The following is a 17695-nucleotide window of genomic DNA, read 5'->3' on the forward strand; positions in this document are numbered from 1 at the left end:
GGGTTGGTGTTGCTCCGCGCCAACAGCCCCACCCACAACTCAGAGGCAAATTTGTAATAAACTGCAGAGACTATGACAGTTTTTGGGATTCTGGCTAAAATTCTGGGAATGCTTTGAAAGTAGATCAAAAGATGATCAGTGTTGGTCCACAAGGACCCTCATGTTGACTCCTCTGGTCTTCATGGGTCCTTTTTGTTTCTTTAAAGTCAACATCTTCCTGTCTGCGGTGAAGCTCATAGGAGGACCGATTTCATCTTCGTCTCAGCGGAGTTTCCTCTCTCATCAGTCTGTACCTTTGAGCTGCTTTCATCCGCCGTTCTCTGTCCAGCTCCTTCATCTCCGACAGCACAGCGATGCACGGCGTGGACTGAGACGACAGCAGAGACCTCGTTAGCTCAGACCTTTTTCGTGAAGCATATGATCAACCTCACAAAAACCCGAGCAGAAGCTCTTTTTTCTACAGGAAGTCTGGGCTTCATCCTGTGGTTGGGAGGTTTGTTTACCTCAGCGGAGATCCTTCCTGCCTCCTCCTGCTCCACGCTGACCTGATTCACCTCCATGGACACAGAAACGGAGGAGTCGTCCTGGATGTCCTCGTAGTCGTGGTCCCTCTGCTTCTCTGGAGGACAGAAAGCAGACATGAAATCTCCTGACAAACAGTAACTTCTATGCTGAGATAACAGTATTTTGGGGAGTTTGATCTTCTAACCATTGAGCGGTTCCTGTGCGTTCTTGCATTTGGCGAGCGACTCCTCCAGCTCCTGGATCCGTCTTTCCTGTGAACAAACACTCAGACTTCAAGCTGCTGATCTGGTCAGAGCAGCTGCTCTCACGCCGTTCTTTACCTTCTCGTCGTTGTCCGACGTCAGCGCCTGCAGCGCCCTCCTCACCCTCAACATCTCAGCATCTGGGAAGAAAAGAATAAAGTTGAGCTCCAGGAGCCGCTGGGATGAATGACGCCTCTGGGACGGGATGAGCCGTCTGCAGGGCCCCCCACAAAACTCCACTCATTCATCGCCGAGGCATCTGAGGAGCGTTGCACAACTGGAACCCTGCAAAGCTCTGCGTAATCGAAAACAAAGCCTCATGAGATCTTAATTATGTGACGAGAGCAGAACCATCACAAAGTCTGAGCTGCTCTGAGATCTTTTCCAACATTTCAACAACCAAACATCGGATTTCTGCTGAAAAAGTCTTCAGCTCCTGTGACTGAAAAACGTCTTCAAAGATGTCATTATCTCATTAAAAAAATCAATTTAGGCCAAAAATGAAAAGTTCTTGTTCAGGCTGGACAAACAAAAAAGTGGCGTTGTATGACACGCCCCTCGGTCAGAGCTGTGCGGAACAAAATCATGGAGGAAAAAAAAAACAAAAACACATTTTCAACATGGCGGCTTTTCTGTTGGTTTTATCTCCATAGCAACCATTTTATTTTTTGGTTGCCTGGGGGTGACGAACAGGTCGATATCATTTTTAGATGAATCGACAGAAGTACATTTTTGGATTTCCATGGCAAAGGAGGATTTTGTTACAACCACGACCGCATTTCTAATATGTTCATATCGTTTATTGTTTCGTTCCGGCATGAGCCAAGGATTCCTATTTTACAACAGTGCTGTGAAAATGTGCGAACAACAGGGATATGTTTCCAAGCTCGCCACGCTAACGCCGTTCAAAACCCACAAATTTTAAAATCAACATTTCAATGATGCTCGAGGAGGTGATGGATCAAAATCCCTCAGAGGAGTTTAACTTATTAAATATTCAAGATGGTGGCCTCTTCCTGAGGTCAAAGGTCAACCAAACTTCAGATGTGGTTGTAGACCTTGCCTGAATTTCATGAAAAAGAAAAACACTTTTTTTCCCCCTCAAATTGGGCAAAAATGTGAAAATCCTAAAGTTTTACACTTTGCCAGAAAATGGCTGCCATGCTGTAGATCCTGTGGCCATCCCATAATATTTTCAAAACTTCCTTTGGATTCTGACATGTGTTTTTTGTTTTTCTGAGTGAATTTAAAAAAATATATTTTTGAACCCAAAGGAGATTTTGACCCCTTTAATATTTTTCGATGGTTCCTCCTGCTGGTTCCACTTGGCGGGGGGGTGCAGGGTGCCATTTTGCTCAAAGGCGCTTAGTAAGAAAGAGGAATTAAAAAAAAACAATCTGGATCTTGCGGTCCAGGACTGCTGCAGGACGCAACAACCAGCTGGAACTGAGGAGTCTCCTCCCCCTGCTGCTGGGGGCGGGGCAAGAATGGAAAACATCCACAAAAAGGACAAAAGAGCTGCATGGCTGATGCTGAAATGCCTCCCACCTCTTTCTCCCCCCTCGCTGGTCACGCCCGCCTCCCCCTCCAGTCTCCTCAGCTCCTCCTCTTGCTCCTCCAGCCGCTTCTGCAGAAGCTGCAGCTCCTCCTGAAGTCAGAAGGCTGAGGGTGAAGCTGCTCAGCAGGTATCAGAACATCTGTAATCCCCCCCCCCCCCCCCCCCTACTGATATTTACACAGAACATTTCATGTCCAGGGCGAACCCCACCTTCCCCCAACAGCAGCTGGGATAGGCTCCAGCAACCCTGTGAGCCCAACAGCTGTTGGATGGATGGATTTAAACTCTGGGTTTCTTCAGCTTTTTTAGTTTCTAATCATCAGTCTGCTCTTTCAAAAACACATCCTTGTTTGATCAGGACCCTAAAAAGACCTCCTGATCCTCAAACACCTACGAACATTTGAAGCCTTTTGCTGTAACAGTCGCTGTCTAAAAACACACACATTTGGGTTCATCTATACAAATGTGGGACGATAGAAAAGAATTTACCACTACAAAGTATTTTTCTCACATAATTCTGAAAATATTGACATTTCTGATGAATTTTGTTGTTCTGGGGGGTTTAAATGGTAAAATATGAAAATGTGAATGTAAAAGACCAGGAGTTGGCATTTCAGAGGCTCACTTCGAGCTCATTTAGTCATTTCTTCCAGACTCACGCTGGTGTTTTTGAGCTTCCTCTCACTCTGCAGTCTTTCATTCTCCACGTCCGTCAGCCTGAAGCGCAGGTCCGTCACTTCCTGGTACAAACCCTGGGGAGGGAAGACACCTGGGATTAAGGTGAGTCACCACCGACCAACTTCAAAAGACGGCCAAAGACCACACCCACCCTGGAAACAATCTGCCCCCACCCCTGTCCTTTGTATATAAGAACTGGACTGAGTGACTCCTCCCCTATGGCGTTTCAAACAGGAAGTACCCGCTGGCTCCAAGAAGACAACAGCTTCAACAGCTGTTGGTCAGCTGGAAATGTAAATCAATGAATTGATTTACATTTCCTTAATCTGAGGCAAATTGTTAATCAAATCGGCTTATTCCATTATAAAATCGACTCTGGAAGATAACATTTATATAGAGGCATGGTAGATTCATTTGAAGTGACGTCACAGCACAGATGTGATGACAGCAAAAACCCATCTAGCCATCATTCCAGTCCAACGTGTGGAAACACTTTGACCGGACGGAACGTTGCTACAATGTTCACTTTGGATTATTTTCATTGTGGAGAAACAACAGTCAGGGCAAAATTGAAGAACGAAAATGATCCAAACTTACTGAGTGGTCCTTTAATTTCCAGAACAGAAGCTCCTTTCAAAATAAAATGAACCAGTCTCCTCATAATTTAATGTGGAATGAGTATTTAAATCCCTATCAGACTGATGGCTGACTAGACTTTTACATTAAATTATGAACCTATTTCCAGAAGAAGCTCCAGATCACAAATTGGAAGCAGCTAACCAGACGATGAGGAGTCATGAGACACATTTACATGAAGTAAGTGGATTATTTTATTATTTTTAAGTGTGTTTTCTGGTTTGGAGCGTTTGATGGGAGTCATCTGATGATCTTCTGCCCAACGGTAAACACGTTCATTTTTACACTTTGTCATCAAAATCTCTGCATTGAAGGATGTTATAAAAAATCCTTTTCTGATCAGAATGTTCTTGTGGGAAAAAGATTTGTTTTCTATCTGCATCCAGTAAGTTTAATGAAGGAAGCAGAGCTGGAGGTGGACTTCAGGAGTCTGTCTGAGGCCGTCAAACACAAATCCTACGGTAAGTCCGTCTCCTTTTGTGCTTTTAGAGTCTGGAAACTCCACTAAGTCGCTGCTTGTGGAAAAAATAGTGTGGAAACTCCAAACTCCAGTGGAGACGGGAGGTTTGGGTGGGTGGGGGTCTTCTGGCAGGAAACAGCTGCTGGGGCAAACAAACGGTCTGTAACCCTGAGAGGAGCTCAGCCTGCGGCGCGTGACGGATCCGAGTCCTGCAGCCGACTGAGACAGACCTGTGGGAACGCAGTCGCACACAACGCAGGTGCAGCCGGACCGTCTGCTCCGTCTGGGAGGGGGGGTTTACCTCACTGCCTCTGTGGTCCCTCTCCAAAGAGGTCAGCTTCAGCTTCAGGCTGGAGACCTCCGTCATGAGCTCCAGCTTCTGGGTCTCCAGGGTGGTTCGGTTCAGCAGCTCCTGCAGAGAAGCACATTAATGGAAGTTACAGTTCACGCTGCGTTCACAGCAGGCTCGGAAACGCGCGTTAAAGCAACCATTTTAATTGTTTAAAAAGTCTATGTAAACGCGCTTATTGAGCACAAGTCTGTTTCCAGGCGCTGAAGGCTAAACCAGCTGATCTTTGATCAATCAGGGACTCTGATTTGGTAGTGACGCATGAGCAGCGTCCTTCTCAGAACATGGAAGTACCAACAGGAGAAATAAACCGTTGTGGTTTGAGCCTGGCTGGAATTACGAATGTCTCTCGTGTATCAGAATGGAGCTGTGAAAGAAAAAGCCTGGATTTGCACCGCTTTGACATTTTAAATTAAGCCTTTTCCAGTACATGCGCTAGCATCAGGTAGGCAGTGTGAACCCCCACTGCACCACGTTTATTTTCTATTTTATTGTTATATTTGTTCCTTCACACGTCATTCTAACATCTCATCTCACCTGAGGATTCCTCTGCAAGTACTATGTGTGAAAACACCAAAATCTCTATTTTAGAGCCATTTTTCCATTTAATAGCGCGCTCCGATTTTCACAGACGAGCGCATGCTGCGAGTTCTTTTCAGTACAATATTGCATGATTTTTTACTCCTTTTTTATTATTAGTTTTTCTGTTTTACAGTGTATTGTGTTCTGCGTCCTGATTGACTGTAGACCACTGTCAATCAATCAATCTCCTCAGTAACTCTATAACCCTGATCAGATCTTTTTTTTCATTCATACATTATTTTATATGAAGGTTTGAGAGAAAAGTGTAAAAAATGTTCATGTCTGCCTGAAAAACGTGGATGAAGTGTCTCGTGTGGAGATCACTACACAACATCCACTACTTTGTGGTGGAGGGTTTTTGTACCTGTTGGAGAAGCTGCTCGGCAGCATCCAGCTTCTCCCGGTGTTGATCCAGGCTGTTGTCCAAATCCCGGATCTTCTCCCCCTGAACCTCCACCTGATCCGTTAGAACGCTAACCTGCAGAACCACCATAGTCGAGATCTGAAAGCTTTTCTTTAGAGGGATTTATGGATAAATACATGACTGAACGTTTAAACAATGTTCTACACCTGGAAAGATTCAAAAGTTTGTTTCAAAAAAGGTTTTTGTCATGAATTAAACTTTAAATTCGAAATGCTTCTGCTGCTTTTTCCTTCGTTCATTTTTTGCTCAAACCTCAGAAGATTTAACTACTTTTTTTAAGTTTAAATAAAAAAAACAAGAACAAAGATGATATCTAAAGGAAATTGGATAACCTACTGCTTTAATAAACAAAGCAACAATAGCTTGTTAGTTCTTCTCTACACCTCCTCGTCATCTTGAAGGAGCTCATCAGAATCCTCCTGAAATGTTTCCTGAAGAACAAGAAGACATTTGCTCTCAAACCTGAAGAATGAGACACTCTTTGTCGCTCTCCAGGCGTGACAGGCGCTCCTGGTAAACGGCATCTGAGCTGTGGACGTTCGACTGAAACGACAAAACCATGAAAGCTGCATGCAGCTGCTTTTCAGGAGGAACGCCTTCGAGCGTCAGTCTGTCCGTCATCACAACGAAGACGAGAAAAAACGATTCAACAGAAACCTGGACTCAAATGTTGACACCGTCTCCTTAGTTTTGAGAAATTTTTTATGTTCTGATGCAAACAGTTCTACTTATCCTCTAAAGACAGTGGTGTCAGATTGAAACAGAAGACAGTTGATCAAATCAATTTGAAATATTAATTATCAAAATCTTTCTTCTTTTTTAAATTCTTGTATTTTCAGGCTTCAATTTTTTATTCCATCGACTACAATCAATCAATCAAATGGATCCAGTAGTTTAGCAGTGATCAAAGTGACACAATCATCGGGTTTATATTCTCTTACAGTCTGAAAACTCAAACATTTCAGTGAAAACTCCCAGTCAGAGCTGGAAAAACAGATGAGTTTTTTATCTGACGGACCTTTACGGCCATGATCGACTCCTTCACCGTCCGGCCCTGCAGCCACTCTGCCAGCCCCTCTGCAGTCGAGTCAGAGATCTGGCAGCGCAGGTTGTCCTTCTCCTCGTTGTCCATCAGCTCCAGCGCCGCTCGCAGGTCCTCCAGTAAATGCAGAACCCGAAGACCGCCCAGGAACGGCGACGTGGGCGACTGGCAGTCGAACAGTCCGTTGGAGTAGTCGATGGCCTTGGAGCCTGAGGAGACGTTTCAGATTCTCAGGAGATGTGCGATCGCAAAGCAAGAATCCAAGAATCCAAGACTGGATTGAAAAGTTGATTCACAAACTGAATGTCGGCTGTGGTTTAAAGTTTTTATCAATCAGGTGCCACATACATTTCATTTGTGGGTAAAGAGGAAACCTAAACTAGAAAAAATAGATTCTGTTTTGTTATGAAAAAAACAGCATTACAAAAACTATTCACACAGACAGACATGAGTGTTTAATATTCATAGGATTTTTCTGTGAAGGACAGCAGTCAATTCTGCTTGTGTAAGTATAGTTATAGCAGGCAGCAGTGGATGCAGTTTATTTGTCTCAAAAATAGGGTTTTATTCAGGTGGCTTTACTTAATAGAAGTGAACATTACTAAAATCCGGAAGTGTGTCTACTGGCCAGGAGTCTGCTGAAAAAAATGTATGTGGACATGTCTCTTGCGTTCCAGAACCCGATAAAGGAGAGTTTTTCCAGCTGCATATAGCCATGGTGTTACCACTGGCGAGGAGGGAGGGGCTTCTTTTGCCTTTTCTATCGTGTACTAGTGCATGTCCGCCAACTACAGTTGGAAGAAGCTTGGCGCAAAATGTTGAAGCAAATCTTGCTCCGGGTTTTTTCTTTCACTGCTCTATTCCGATAAATTGGTGTCATCCAATTCCAGCTGGGCACAAAGTACTATCATTAGTTTCTCCTCCATGGTCAAATCTCAAACAGTTGTCAAGTCCCTGATTGGTCAAAGTTGGACCTGCTTTAACTTTCAGTGGCTGCTCATTTTGTACATGGAGCCCTGAAAACGGTCTTTAAAGACTGCGCAGCTACGCGTGAACATGGGAATTTAGAACACGGAAGCCCAAAAGGCCCGTTTGCGCACGTTTACAAAGTCTTTTCATTGGAAGAGGGCACTTGAACGTGTTGCAGGGGGCGACGTGAACGTAGCCGTACAGCCGCATCCAAACCGTTTACATTTATTGTGAAAATCCTTAAATAGTAAATTCCCTGTTCCCATTTTCTGCATTAGCCTTTAAAATGTTGAACTGCTGTCACAAGTCTCAATAACAAGCTGCTCTGTTGTCTTAAGAGGTGGTTGTCCCAGTGTTCTAACATGCTAGGATGATTATCTGTTAGATCAATACTGTTAAACAGTCTTTTTTCACATTACTCACACATTTTGGAACCTCCATGATTACTTGATCTCTGATTAGACAAAAAGGGGGGAGTGCTCTCTTTAGATTTTTATTACTCTGAGGATTACACATGTTTAAGTGGCTTTAGTAGCTACTCTTTATTTCACAACCTTTCTGGCCTGAAACTATGGAAATATGACCCTTACTGTCCACCATAGCAAAGATTTCAAATGAGACTCGCTCATGTGTTTTTATGAACGTCTCATCAAACTGACACAGACTGTGTATGCAAACATATAGCCTTCATTAAATGTAAACAGGGCTTGGTAAAGTGCTTTTATCGTTGCTGGTGTGAATTTCAGTCTCCTCCATTGCATCTGTCCTAAAAGTCACAATAAACATGTAACTCAATATGACAGACAAAGCGTCCCAACAGCAGCCAGGGGGCCGGGCTTCATGATGGCTGCGGCTTCTGCGGAAATGTGGAGGAAAACAGCGAGGGGGAGGGCAGCAAGGGTCATGTGATCCTCTGCCTCGTTCTTATTGGAAAAGGTCAGAGCTATAATTACACGCAGGGCTGGAAAAGTGGGAACTAACGTGGAAGTCTGGTTTGCTCGTCCTGCAGATGCACATGCATGCAGAGTGCAGTTTTAAACTTTTTTTCATCAATGGAAACTTTTATCTTTCCTGCAGCAAAAGCAGGAGGAGGCAGTGATTTAGCAGCTGCAGCTTTTCCTTTAGAACCTTTGTTTATCCAAAAAGAGAACAGGGAAGTGTGAGAGGGAGAGGGGTTGACAAAATGCCTCACGGCCCACGGGACGTAGAACTCCCAGCATGCAGCTTAAAGCCTCCCAGATGTGGCCAGACCCCATTGTTTGCTATGCCCACTTAACCGCCAGCTGTCCTTGCAGGTCGAGTGTTCATGTCATTACCTGCTATGATCCCATCCATTTGCTCCAAGGCCGCTGCCAACATCTCGCTGGCGTCAGACATCATCTCGCACGCCACAACTCTGAAAGAGGAGAGGACATTTCCAAGACGTTCAAATGCAAATGTTACTAAACTCCCAGCATTCACATGCTTTGTTTTTTACGATGACCTTTTAGTATGTTTGCAATGCAACAGAAATGTAAATGATACAATTGACTTTATGCAAGAACTGGACTTAGTGACCCCTCCCCCGTGGCGTCACAAACAGGAAGTACCTGCTGGTTCCAAGAAGCCAAAATCCCATAGACGTCTACAGATAAATAAACAGCTGTTCCTCAGTCATTCTGTTGGTCAGAATAACCATCCTTGATCTGATATCCTTTTTAAAATCTTCTTGACAATCATCTTTTTTTCCAAGTTATATTTATGTCTGATTTCAGTTATTAAAGTTACAAACTGACCAATCAGATGCCTCAATAAAAGTAGGTGGTCTTCCTTTGAACGTTCAAAACGTGTGACAAATTTCGAGAAGCCTTCTTTCAAGGGGTAGGTGTGTGGACTTCCAACAAGCTCAATCCTGATTGGTGAGAGTGGTTGCTATAGAAAGGTTGACTCAGACCGGCTGGAACCAATCACTGCTTAGTGATGATATCTAAGAAATGTGTGACTGATAGACAGTCGATGGTCTGTCTCGTATCAAATCCTGTTCATGTGACTAAGGCTTCAAACTCTTTGGCAGTTTTCAAAAAAAATAATGTTCAAAAGTGAAACTGTAACATAATTATAAACTGGTAAAATTACATAATGATCAAATTATATAATATAATTTTTAATTAGAAGAACTTTAATTTCTTTCCCATTTTCCCTGACTTTTTTCTTTTTGTTTTTTTGGACAAGTGTCTGAATGGAGCAGGCGAGAGTGGTTGCCATAGAAACATGAAGTCAGACAGGCTTGGACCATTGCTGACTTGCATCATCTTCTGGCTCCAACACGGCGATGTACATATCGTGAATATAACGGCGACTAAATTAACGTCATTTGGTTGGAGCGGAAGGTAAACCCTTTCTGAGGGTGACGTCACACTCAGTCCAGAACTATGCTCCAAAAAAACCACGACAGGTGAAATCCGTTAAGTAGGAGGACGGGAGTTTAAGGTTGTAAAACTTTATACACTTATCAGACATTTATGTTTCTTTCTCCGTAAAACACTCTCAAAGTTCAAATCTCGCTAAATCCCCTCTGTACAGGAGACACGGCACAGGTGAGACTGGTTGACAAGGTCAACAGCCAATCAGAACGTAGAACACAAAAAGCATGAAAAATGGCACTGAAACACTGCGACACTGCAAAAGGTGATGTCTAAGGACGGAACACTGTACACTCAATGAACACGAGTGATTGAATGAGTGTTCCGGAGCGAACGGTTCAAACCCCAGCTGCTTAAGTCATTACAGCTACAACTTTAAATTTCAATTTGGTCGTGTAAACACTTCTTGGGCACTTAAAGCGTAAAACCACAACAGCAATTCCAGTTCTACAAAGAGCCAGAAGTTGTCAGCTGACACAATAATCTGCAAACGCTGACCGCCTCCATCAGGTCTGTCATACGGAGGTTCAGAGGAAGGGTCTCCCCAGGAAGGAGCTGCTGCTTCCGAGCACACAGACAAAAATGAGCCTCAATCCTGAAAAAATATTTTTAAAAAGAGAACCGCTCTCCGGCAAAGACCTTTACTGCATTAGGATTAAATGAAGTTTAGCTCAACATTGAGCCTCACTAACGTTTTTTAAACAATAAATACAGTAAATGGAATAATCCCTAATGGTTCAGGGGACGGCATTACCCAGTGCCTGTGGTTTGTGGCCCCCCGCAGTCACGGACACACTCCTGTCTGGGATAACGGTACGATTCTCTGCTGGGAACGTCAGACGTCCATAACAAAGCTGGACAGTCTCCCAGTGACGGCGGCTCCAAACACTTATCACATGTCTCTGTGTGACTCTACTGTCCAGTTATCACTTCAAACTAAATGTGATTTGGAAAAACAGGCTATAGACACAGCATGAGGAGGGCCAACCGCTCTACACAGAGGCCCTGCTTGTTCTGGCTCGGGGGGGGGGGGGGGGGTTACTACAGGCTCTGCTTCATTTCCTCCCACTCTCAGGTCATCGTGTCACACCCAGTGGGGTAAAAAAATGGGCACTTAGAGAGGAATTAAACCAGTGACCTCAATATGGAAGCTTAGATTTGTTGGTAAAACAAGGAGTGCTTTAAGGATTTTTTTTTTTCAAAATAAGAGCGCACAACAAGGAAGAAATCCGAATCAGACCATTTAATGCCCCGCTGCACTAAAGGACTGTTTGACGACAAAACCATACAATTGGCTAATTCAACCTTCAAGTCAGTGCAGATAAAGGTCTCTCTGGCCTGTTTTCCTCCACAGATTTTTCCGTGATCTGCTGGGAAACTCTTTTTCTTTTTCAGGGTGAAAGTGTTATTATAACAGCTGCTCCATTCAGCACAGCAGGAAAACCTTCAGCTTGTCCCTTCTGGAATAAAAACGCCTTTTAAATAGACAACCTAAATATTATTTTAGCCGTCTGAATGTGGGAGGAAAATCCTGACGAGTTACACTAAAGTATTTTTCATTCAACCCCCATCTGACAAGTTTCAATGAACTAAAAGAGCAGATAAGAAGATGTCAACTTTTGTTTTTTCAGCCTCCAAGAGGCGGACCACATGTTGTGCTTTTCATGGCATAAGCAAATAATCCTATGTGGATTATGATGCCGTGGATCGTTACTCAATGATCAATGATTTTCAGATGGAACCACCATTCTTACTTTTTAATATATGTCTGTTATACGTACTGGGATCCTCATTACAGCCCTACTCCTGACCGCTCAGGCCTTACTTGACCCATGCGGATGTTGCAGGTTGTTGGATTGTCGCTGAGGGTCGCAAAGAGGAGCAGCCACATCTTAAAAGGGATCGCAGTTTCCCCGACGGCTGTACGGTCACTTTAATAGACATCGTGAAAATGGAACGTACTATTGTCGTGCATGTGGTAAGTGAATTGTGAAGTATTTGTAAGGTTAACCAGATCTTTAGATACACCACATTAAAACCCATATTTGCTTTTTTTTCTCACCGTCAAACATGAAACTAAAGTAAACTTTCTGGCTGATGTCTTCAGAAGTTGCTTCAATATTTCCACTTCCTGTTCTTTCCTCATGACGCCATCTATTTTGTGAAGTCCACCAGTCCCTCCAGCAGCAAAACGACCCCACAACATGATGCTACCACCCCCATGTTTTACAGTTGGGGTGGTTTTCCAATGACCCCCCCCCCCCCTTTTTTTCCTCCAAACACAACAATGGTCATTGTCACCAAACAGTTTAGTTTTAGTTTCGTCAGACCACAGGACATGTCTCCAAAAATTAAAGTCTTAATCCTTGTGTGAATTAGCAAACTTGAATCTGGCTTTTCCATGTTTTTTTTGGAGTAATGGCTTCTTCCTGGCAGAGTAGCCTTTCAGCCTACGTCTGTACAGCACTCGTTTCACTGGTGATAACCACACAGTCTTACCATCTTACCATGTCGGACATCTCTGGGACACCGAGTCTGACTACTTCCTGAGCGATTGCTGGACGTTAATGTTTATACTTGCGCACAATAGTCTGAACTGATGAACGCGGCACCTTTGGGCAACTGCACCCAAGGAAGAACCAGACTTGTGCAAATCCACAATGGTCTTCCTAATATCTCGACTGATTTCTTTTGACTGTCCAATGATGTTTTACAAACAAGCAAGAGTCTTTCAAATGTAACTCCACAGGTGTGTTTTCTAATGTACTCTAATGCCAAGTGAACAAGTGTCTGTGAAGTAATTATGACGGATGAGAGTCTCAGTGACCCACAGCGAGAGGAGGAGAGAGCGTTACGCACTACAAACATTCCTGAGCAGCCCAACACTTCAGAAAACCAGACTCCACTGCCTGGTACAAACATCACCGCCGACCTTTGTGACCTTCCTCCCTCGAAAAAATACCCAAAGGACTGCGTCAAGAGTTTGAGCAGATCGTAACGCAAGGAGGACGTAAGGAGGGGGGGCCGACCATCCTCTGCTGCATTGAAAACAATAAATGGGACTAAAAAAAAAAAAAGAGCAGAGAACTGATCTTGCTGACGTGAAGCTTGAAATATCTTATCTGTCAGACATTAGAGCTTCATTGTTGTTGACTGTTTGTTTTAACTCAGCCACATACGCTGCATCCTGCCTCTGTAAAAACACTGCAGGCTTTCCTCCCTTGATGAAACTACGAAAGCAAAACAGATGATTTTCTGGGAAAAACTTTGAAACAAAGATTATTAGCTCTAATGAGTTTCAAGCTTTCTCTCCAACTTTTCTTAAAAATGCAGAACATCATAAAATATGTAAACTCCTATCCAGTTTCCTCTGCACAGCTGCTCAAACGTACAGCATGAATTGGTGGATTGTCTGATTCAAGTGGTCACAAATCAAACTGACAGCTTTCCTCCAACGCCGCACATTAAACACAAACCTTCAAACCACAGCAGGCGCCCTAATAATTCAGAAGGACCGAACCTTCGGCAGCCAACTCTCAAACTTGACAAAAACATAAATAAATATTTGAGACTTTAGTCTGCAGCCGAGTGGAGCCTTAACTCCATCCAGATGCACTGACAGGGCTATAGGAAGGAGGGGGCGTGTCTGAAACACAAATAAGATGAGATTACTTGACGGGTCCCTCAATAGTCTCTATGTAACAAACTTCTATTGGTGCCTCCTGCTCTAGGTCAGTTTTTCCAGCTGTGGTGCAGATGTGCATTTTACCGTCAGGGTTGAGGTTGAGCAGGTTCTAGAACAGCAGATGTGGAAAACAACACTATGATGGTTAAAGATCTGAGGCGGGAAGTCACAGGTAACATTCAAATCCTAAAAATGTTATCACTTTTTAGTCCACAACTGAAGTGGTTTTAACAGAACGTCAAGGCAGAACATGAGAGTTAAAGAAAATAGAACGACAATGAAGCCTGGCTGGTTCTGTATTCGTAGTTTCTGCTCTTCGCCTGATAATAGAGGGGGTTGATTAAAGGCAAATTTACATGGTCTCCCTCAAGCGGGTTCATACGGGCCTTAAGGGAAAGACACATCTGCACCCCCGCTAAGACCCAGCCGCTCCCCTCTATGGGTCCAGACAACCCAAACCCTCCAGCACCCATCGGGGTGACCAACTTTTCTTGTTCATAACTTTTATAAACAGCATGTCAAGGAGCAGCCAGAGTCTGGTTTGAGAACCTCAGAATTTCATGTCTGCTTTTTTGCAGATGATGATCTGCTGGATTAATCCTTGTGCTTTTTCTAGGCACTTTAACGTTGGGAGTTGGGTCATCTAGACCCACTAGACAGCGCTCGGAACCTTTTTTCTTCAATGATTTGTGATCTTCACTGGTGTCCATGGATTACATGAAATCTTTCCACCTTTATCCACCTTTGTCATGGTAGGGATAACACCTCAAAGTAAGGGTGGGGTCATCTGGACCCCACCCTTACTTTGAGGATAGCACAAGCCATCAGCCACCCAGGAGAAATTGGAACTGCTCCTCATCCAGAGAGAGGAGGTTCAGTTTTCAAAAACATTTATCAAACTTGACTTAAGTTTGACCACATTACCTTTGATTCAAGCCTTTTGTTTCCTCTCTAGCCTTTATATCTATAAAAAAATGCGTTGTTGTCATAAATGTTGGTCATTCCCCACAGTTTCACTGTAAAGGATATTTTAGGCTCCCCCAAAACGTCTGAAAAAGCTGACAAGAACTAAAATGAGAGTCTGGAAGTCAGTGGTGTGTTAAGGCAAAGCCCCCCTCAAACACTTCTCTTTTGTTTACCCTTTCCCCCCCCACAGACTGCTCCTCTGGACTTTTCCGTCTGCCCTCCTGAGGGCTCAGATCGTTTCACACAAAAACAGCCACTTCCATTTTAAAGAGGACTTTCATTTCTATGTGGTCACACGGATGCACAGCACAAACAAGTCTTTGTCTTTCAGAAGCTCACATGGTCAAATTCTAACCCTGATCCCAGGTTATTGCAATTTTTCCACGTGGCCCTGAATGCATCACAGACACAAATCACATAGAAAGGGTAACACACACAAAAAAATAAAGACAGTAGCTGGAAGAAATGAGCAAGATATCCCAGCAAAGCCAACACAAACAACATTTATTTGCTTTTGTTATCAAGATCTTAAGGATCTCAGGATGTCTTATGTTACAGCCACAAGCTTTAAAGAAGTTCTCAAAAGATAAGGAGGGTTTAAGTCCCTGCAATGAACGAGCTGAATCAATAAACAGCGATGAAACGGAGGTCATCCTCACGCACAGGAAGACCTTCGCTGGGTCCCGTCAGGAAACGCTTCCTGGCGTTCTGAAGAACCGTCTTCCTGTCATCGCGGCACTAACTGCTGAGGAGCCAGAAAACTCAACCTCATCAGCTCCGAGGATTTAATCGTCTGGAGCCGCGCTCATTTAACCCACATGTACTGAGTGAACGTTTTAATCTAATTTCACAGATATGCAACCATCCCTGTAAATCAAGTGGCTGTAAAGCGTCGCCTCCCTTCTTTCTAAACACACGACTGCAAAAGGACGGCACAAAGAATGCCAAGAATGTAAACTCCAGGAGATGGAAGAGAGCTCCTTTCATTTTGGAACCAGAGATTAATAATTCCACTAGTGATGAGAATCTTCACATTAATAAAGCTGGATTAAAAACGTCTGGGAACTAAAGTGTGGGAACCAAATGAAAAACAATGATGGTTAAATTATTCATTCGTCTGCATTAATAAACATTTTTGGGGTCATTGAATTCAGAGAACGCCCCAAGACTATTATGAACAAAATGAAAAAGCTTTTTGTTCATCCAAATAAAACTTTAAAGTGGTACTTTGTGGGGTTTTTGACGCGATAAACAATAGTGATTTAGTACTAATGAACATTTAGTCAGTAAAAAACACGGCCATGAACGTGCTCTTATAAGCCAACATGTTGACTTTCATAAACATTTTTTCCTTCAGTTTCTATTTTTGTTTTCATTTTGAGTCATTGAATGCTTCATTGTGTCGGGTGCAGGGGGTCAGAGGGCATTTATAATTTCACTTTTAATTGTCTGTAAAGATTGCGTTTTCTTGGATTGCCAACTAGGAAGGAAGTATTGGTTTTACTGTTAAATGATGTGACAATATTTCATGTTTGGTCTTCTTAATAAAGTTATGAAATAAATATTATTTTACTATTTCAGCTTGAACTTTTACCTTCCCATCACTACTGCTTTTAGCCAGAGTCATCCTCTGTCTAAAATGTCAAATCACTCCTCAATTTAGCAATAAAATCCAGAAACATGATCAAACAAATTCAAAAACTTGACATTTCTTTCACCAGTAAAGTCATATTTTTGTATCACAGCTGGATTTTAAAGTATTTTATGAAAGAAAGTATTCCCAAAACAACGGGGAGACAAAAAAATGTTTATCTCTGTTGTTCTACTTCATACTAGCATTAAAGGTCAACACACAATGAAAAAAAGAATGGAAATTAACAGTAGTGTTATGGATAAATCATTACTGCTCCAAAAGTGCAGAAGCTAAAGCTTCAGTCCAAACTTTGGACCTTCTTTATCCACATGGTGGGATCATTTTACTCTGGAGTCCCACCTTCAAATATGAAATCTGAAACACTGTGACTACATTCAGTGTAGGAGTTTGTCTGATTACTGGAAGAATGAATAATAATAAAGTAAAAAACAGTCGTATTTCTATATGTATCTTTCTTTTACTTTTTACTTTTCAACCTCCTGGCCTGGCATTTCTTATATAAACTCACATTCTCAGAGTCATTTTTACACATAAATGGAATTAATCAAATCAAAACGCTGTCAAAGGAGATGCATTCCTGACCCTACCAGGTGTTTTTCAACTCACAAGGTCTGAGTGCCAGCGGAAAACTCCAGAAAATATCCCCAAAAATAAAAAAAATAGATCATTTAATAACTGTATCCAACCGTTCAGAGGTCAGTTTTTCTATTTAAAAATCCAAATAAATAATCAATCAGTGTCTTAAATAGACAGCTGGAGATAGTCTTTATGAAATGCAGCAACTTGTACTATAACCTTTGATCAGAGAGTTTGATTTTTACGTCATACACATCTGAAAAATACATTAGGTTTGTTTCTTTTTTTAAACGTCTTCTGGTTTGATGACTTTTCCATACAGGATCTTTTTTTGGGTGAACGTTTCCTGTCTGTCCTTTCATAACAAAGGCCTCTTCACCTAGTCACACCTGCAGTGTGATTGAGTGTCTTAAATCTGAATGCTATTAGGAGGAAACTCATTAGCTTTTGCAGGGTGTGTCCTTCCTCTTTTGAGCTTCAGAACTAACCCTAAAAAATTCAAAGAGTAATGGCTAAAACTTTGAAATGTGACGCTTTTCTAACATTTCTGGGGTCACTAGTATAATTTTTGGATTATTTACACAAAACTGCAAAAAAATCGTTTAAATCTTAGCAAACACAATTTAAGATTTTATAGCAAAAAGTCAAATTATTATTTTCTTTTACATACAGAATGATCCATTTTTGAAATATTCAGGATTACATTTAAAAAATGGCTTAATAGTTATTTCCTATACTTTAATACAAAACTATAATTGAAATAAACATTTTACAAAAACACAAAAAGTTAGTGAACTGAATTGTATATCACAATGAATGTTTTGTTTTGTTTTTAAGAGTTAGCAACATTAAGGTTATAGAATTAGCTAAAAAGTTTAGTAAATCATGGACATCCGATAAAAACTAATACTTTTTAGTTTGAAAAAGCTACAAAAAATCAATAAAAT

At 42.3% G+C, this 17695-nt stretch overlaps 1 protein-coding gene across 5 annotated transcripts in view; it reads right to left on the minus strand.

Moving 5' to 3' along the window:
• LOC101162257 (liprin-beta-1) overlaps positions 1-17695 on the minus strand; it is a 147291-nt gene that overhangs the window by 3050 nt on the left and 126546 nt on the right. For 4 of the 5 annotated variants that reach the window (XM_020714232.2, XM_011491268.3, XM_020714231.2 and 1 more), the window contains 11 exons: positions 8782-8861; positions 6473-6705; positions 5917-5997; positions 5395-5508; positions 4401-4511; positions 2985-3077; positions 2316-2415; positions 846-907; positions 710-776; positions 504-619; positions 294-367 (listed from right to left, as the gene is read on the minus strand). In XM_020714232.2, coding sequence (XP_020569891.1) covers positions 294-367; positions 504-619; positions 710-776; positions 846-907; positions 2316-2415; positions 2985-3077; positions 4401-4511; positions 5395-5508; positions 5917-5997; positions 6473-6705; positions 8782-8845 — 1115 coding nt within the window. In that variant the 5' untranslated portion in view covers positions 8846-8861. The remainder of the gene's footprint in view (positions 1-293; positions 368-503; positions 620-709; positions 777-845; positions 908-2315; positions 2416-2984; positions 3078-4400; positions 4512-5394; positions 5509-5916; positions 5998-6472; positions 6706-8781; positions 8862-17695) is intronic. The other variant, XM_020714233.2, reaches the window with a different exon arrangement.

Source organism: Oryzias latipes, chromosome 23 (genome assembly GCF_002234675.1).
Source record: "Oryzias latipes chromosome 23, ASM223467v1".
NCBI classification, from domain to species: domain Eukaryota; kingdom Metazoa; phylum Chordata; class Actinopteri; order Beloniformes; family Adrianichthyidae; genus Oryzias; species Oryzias latipes.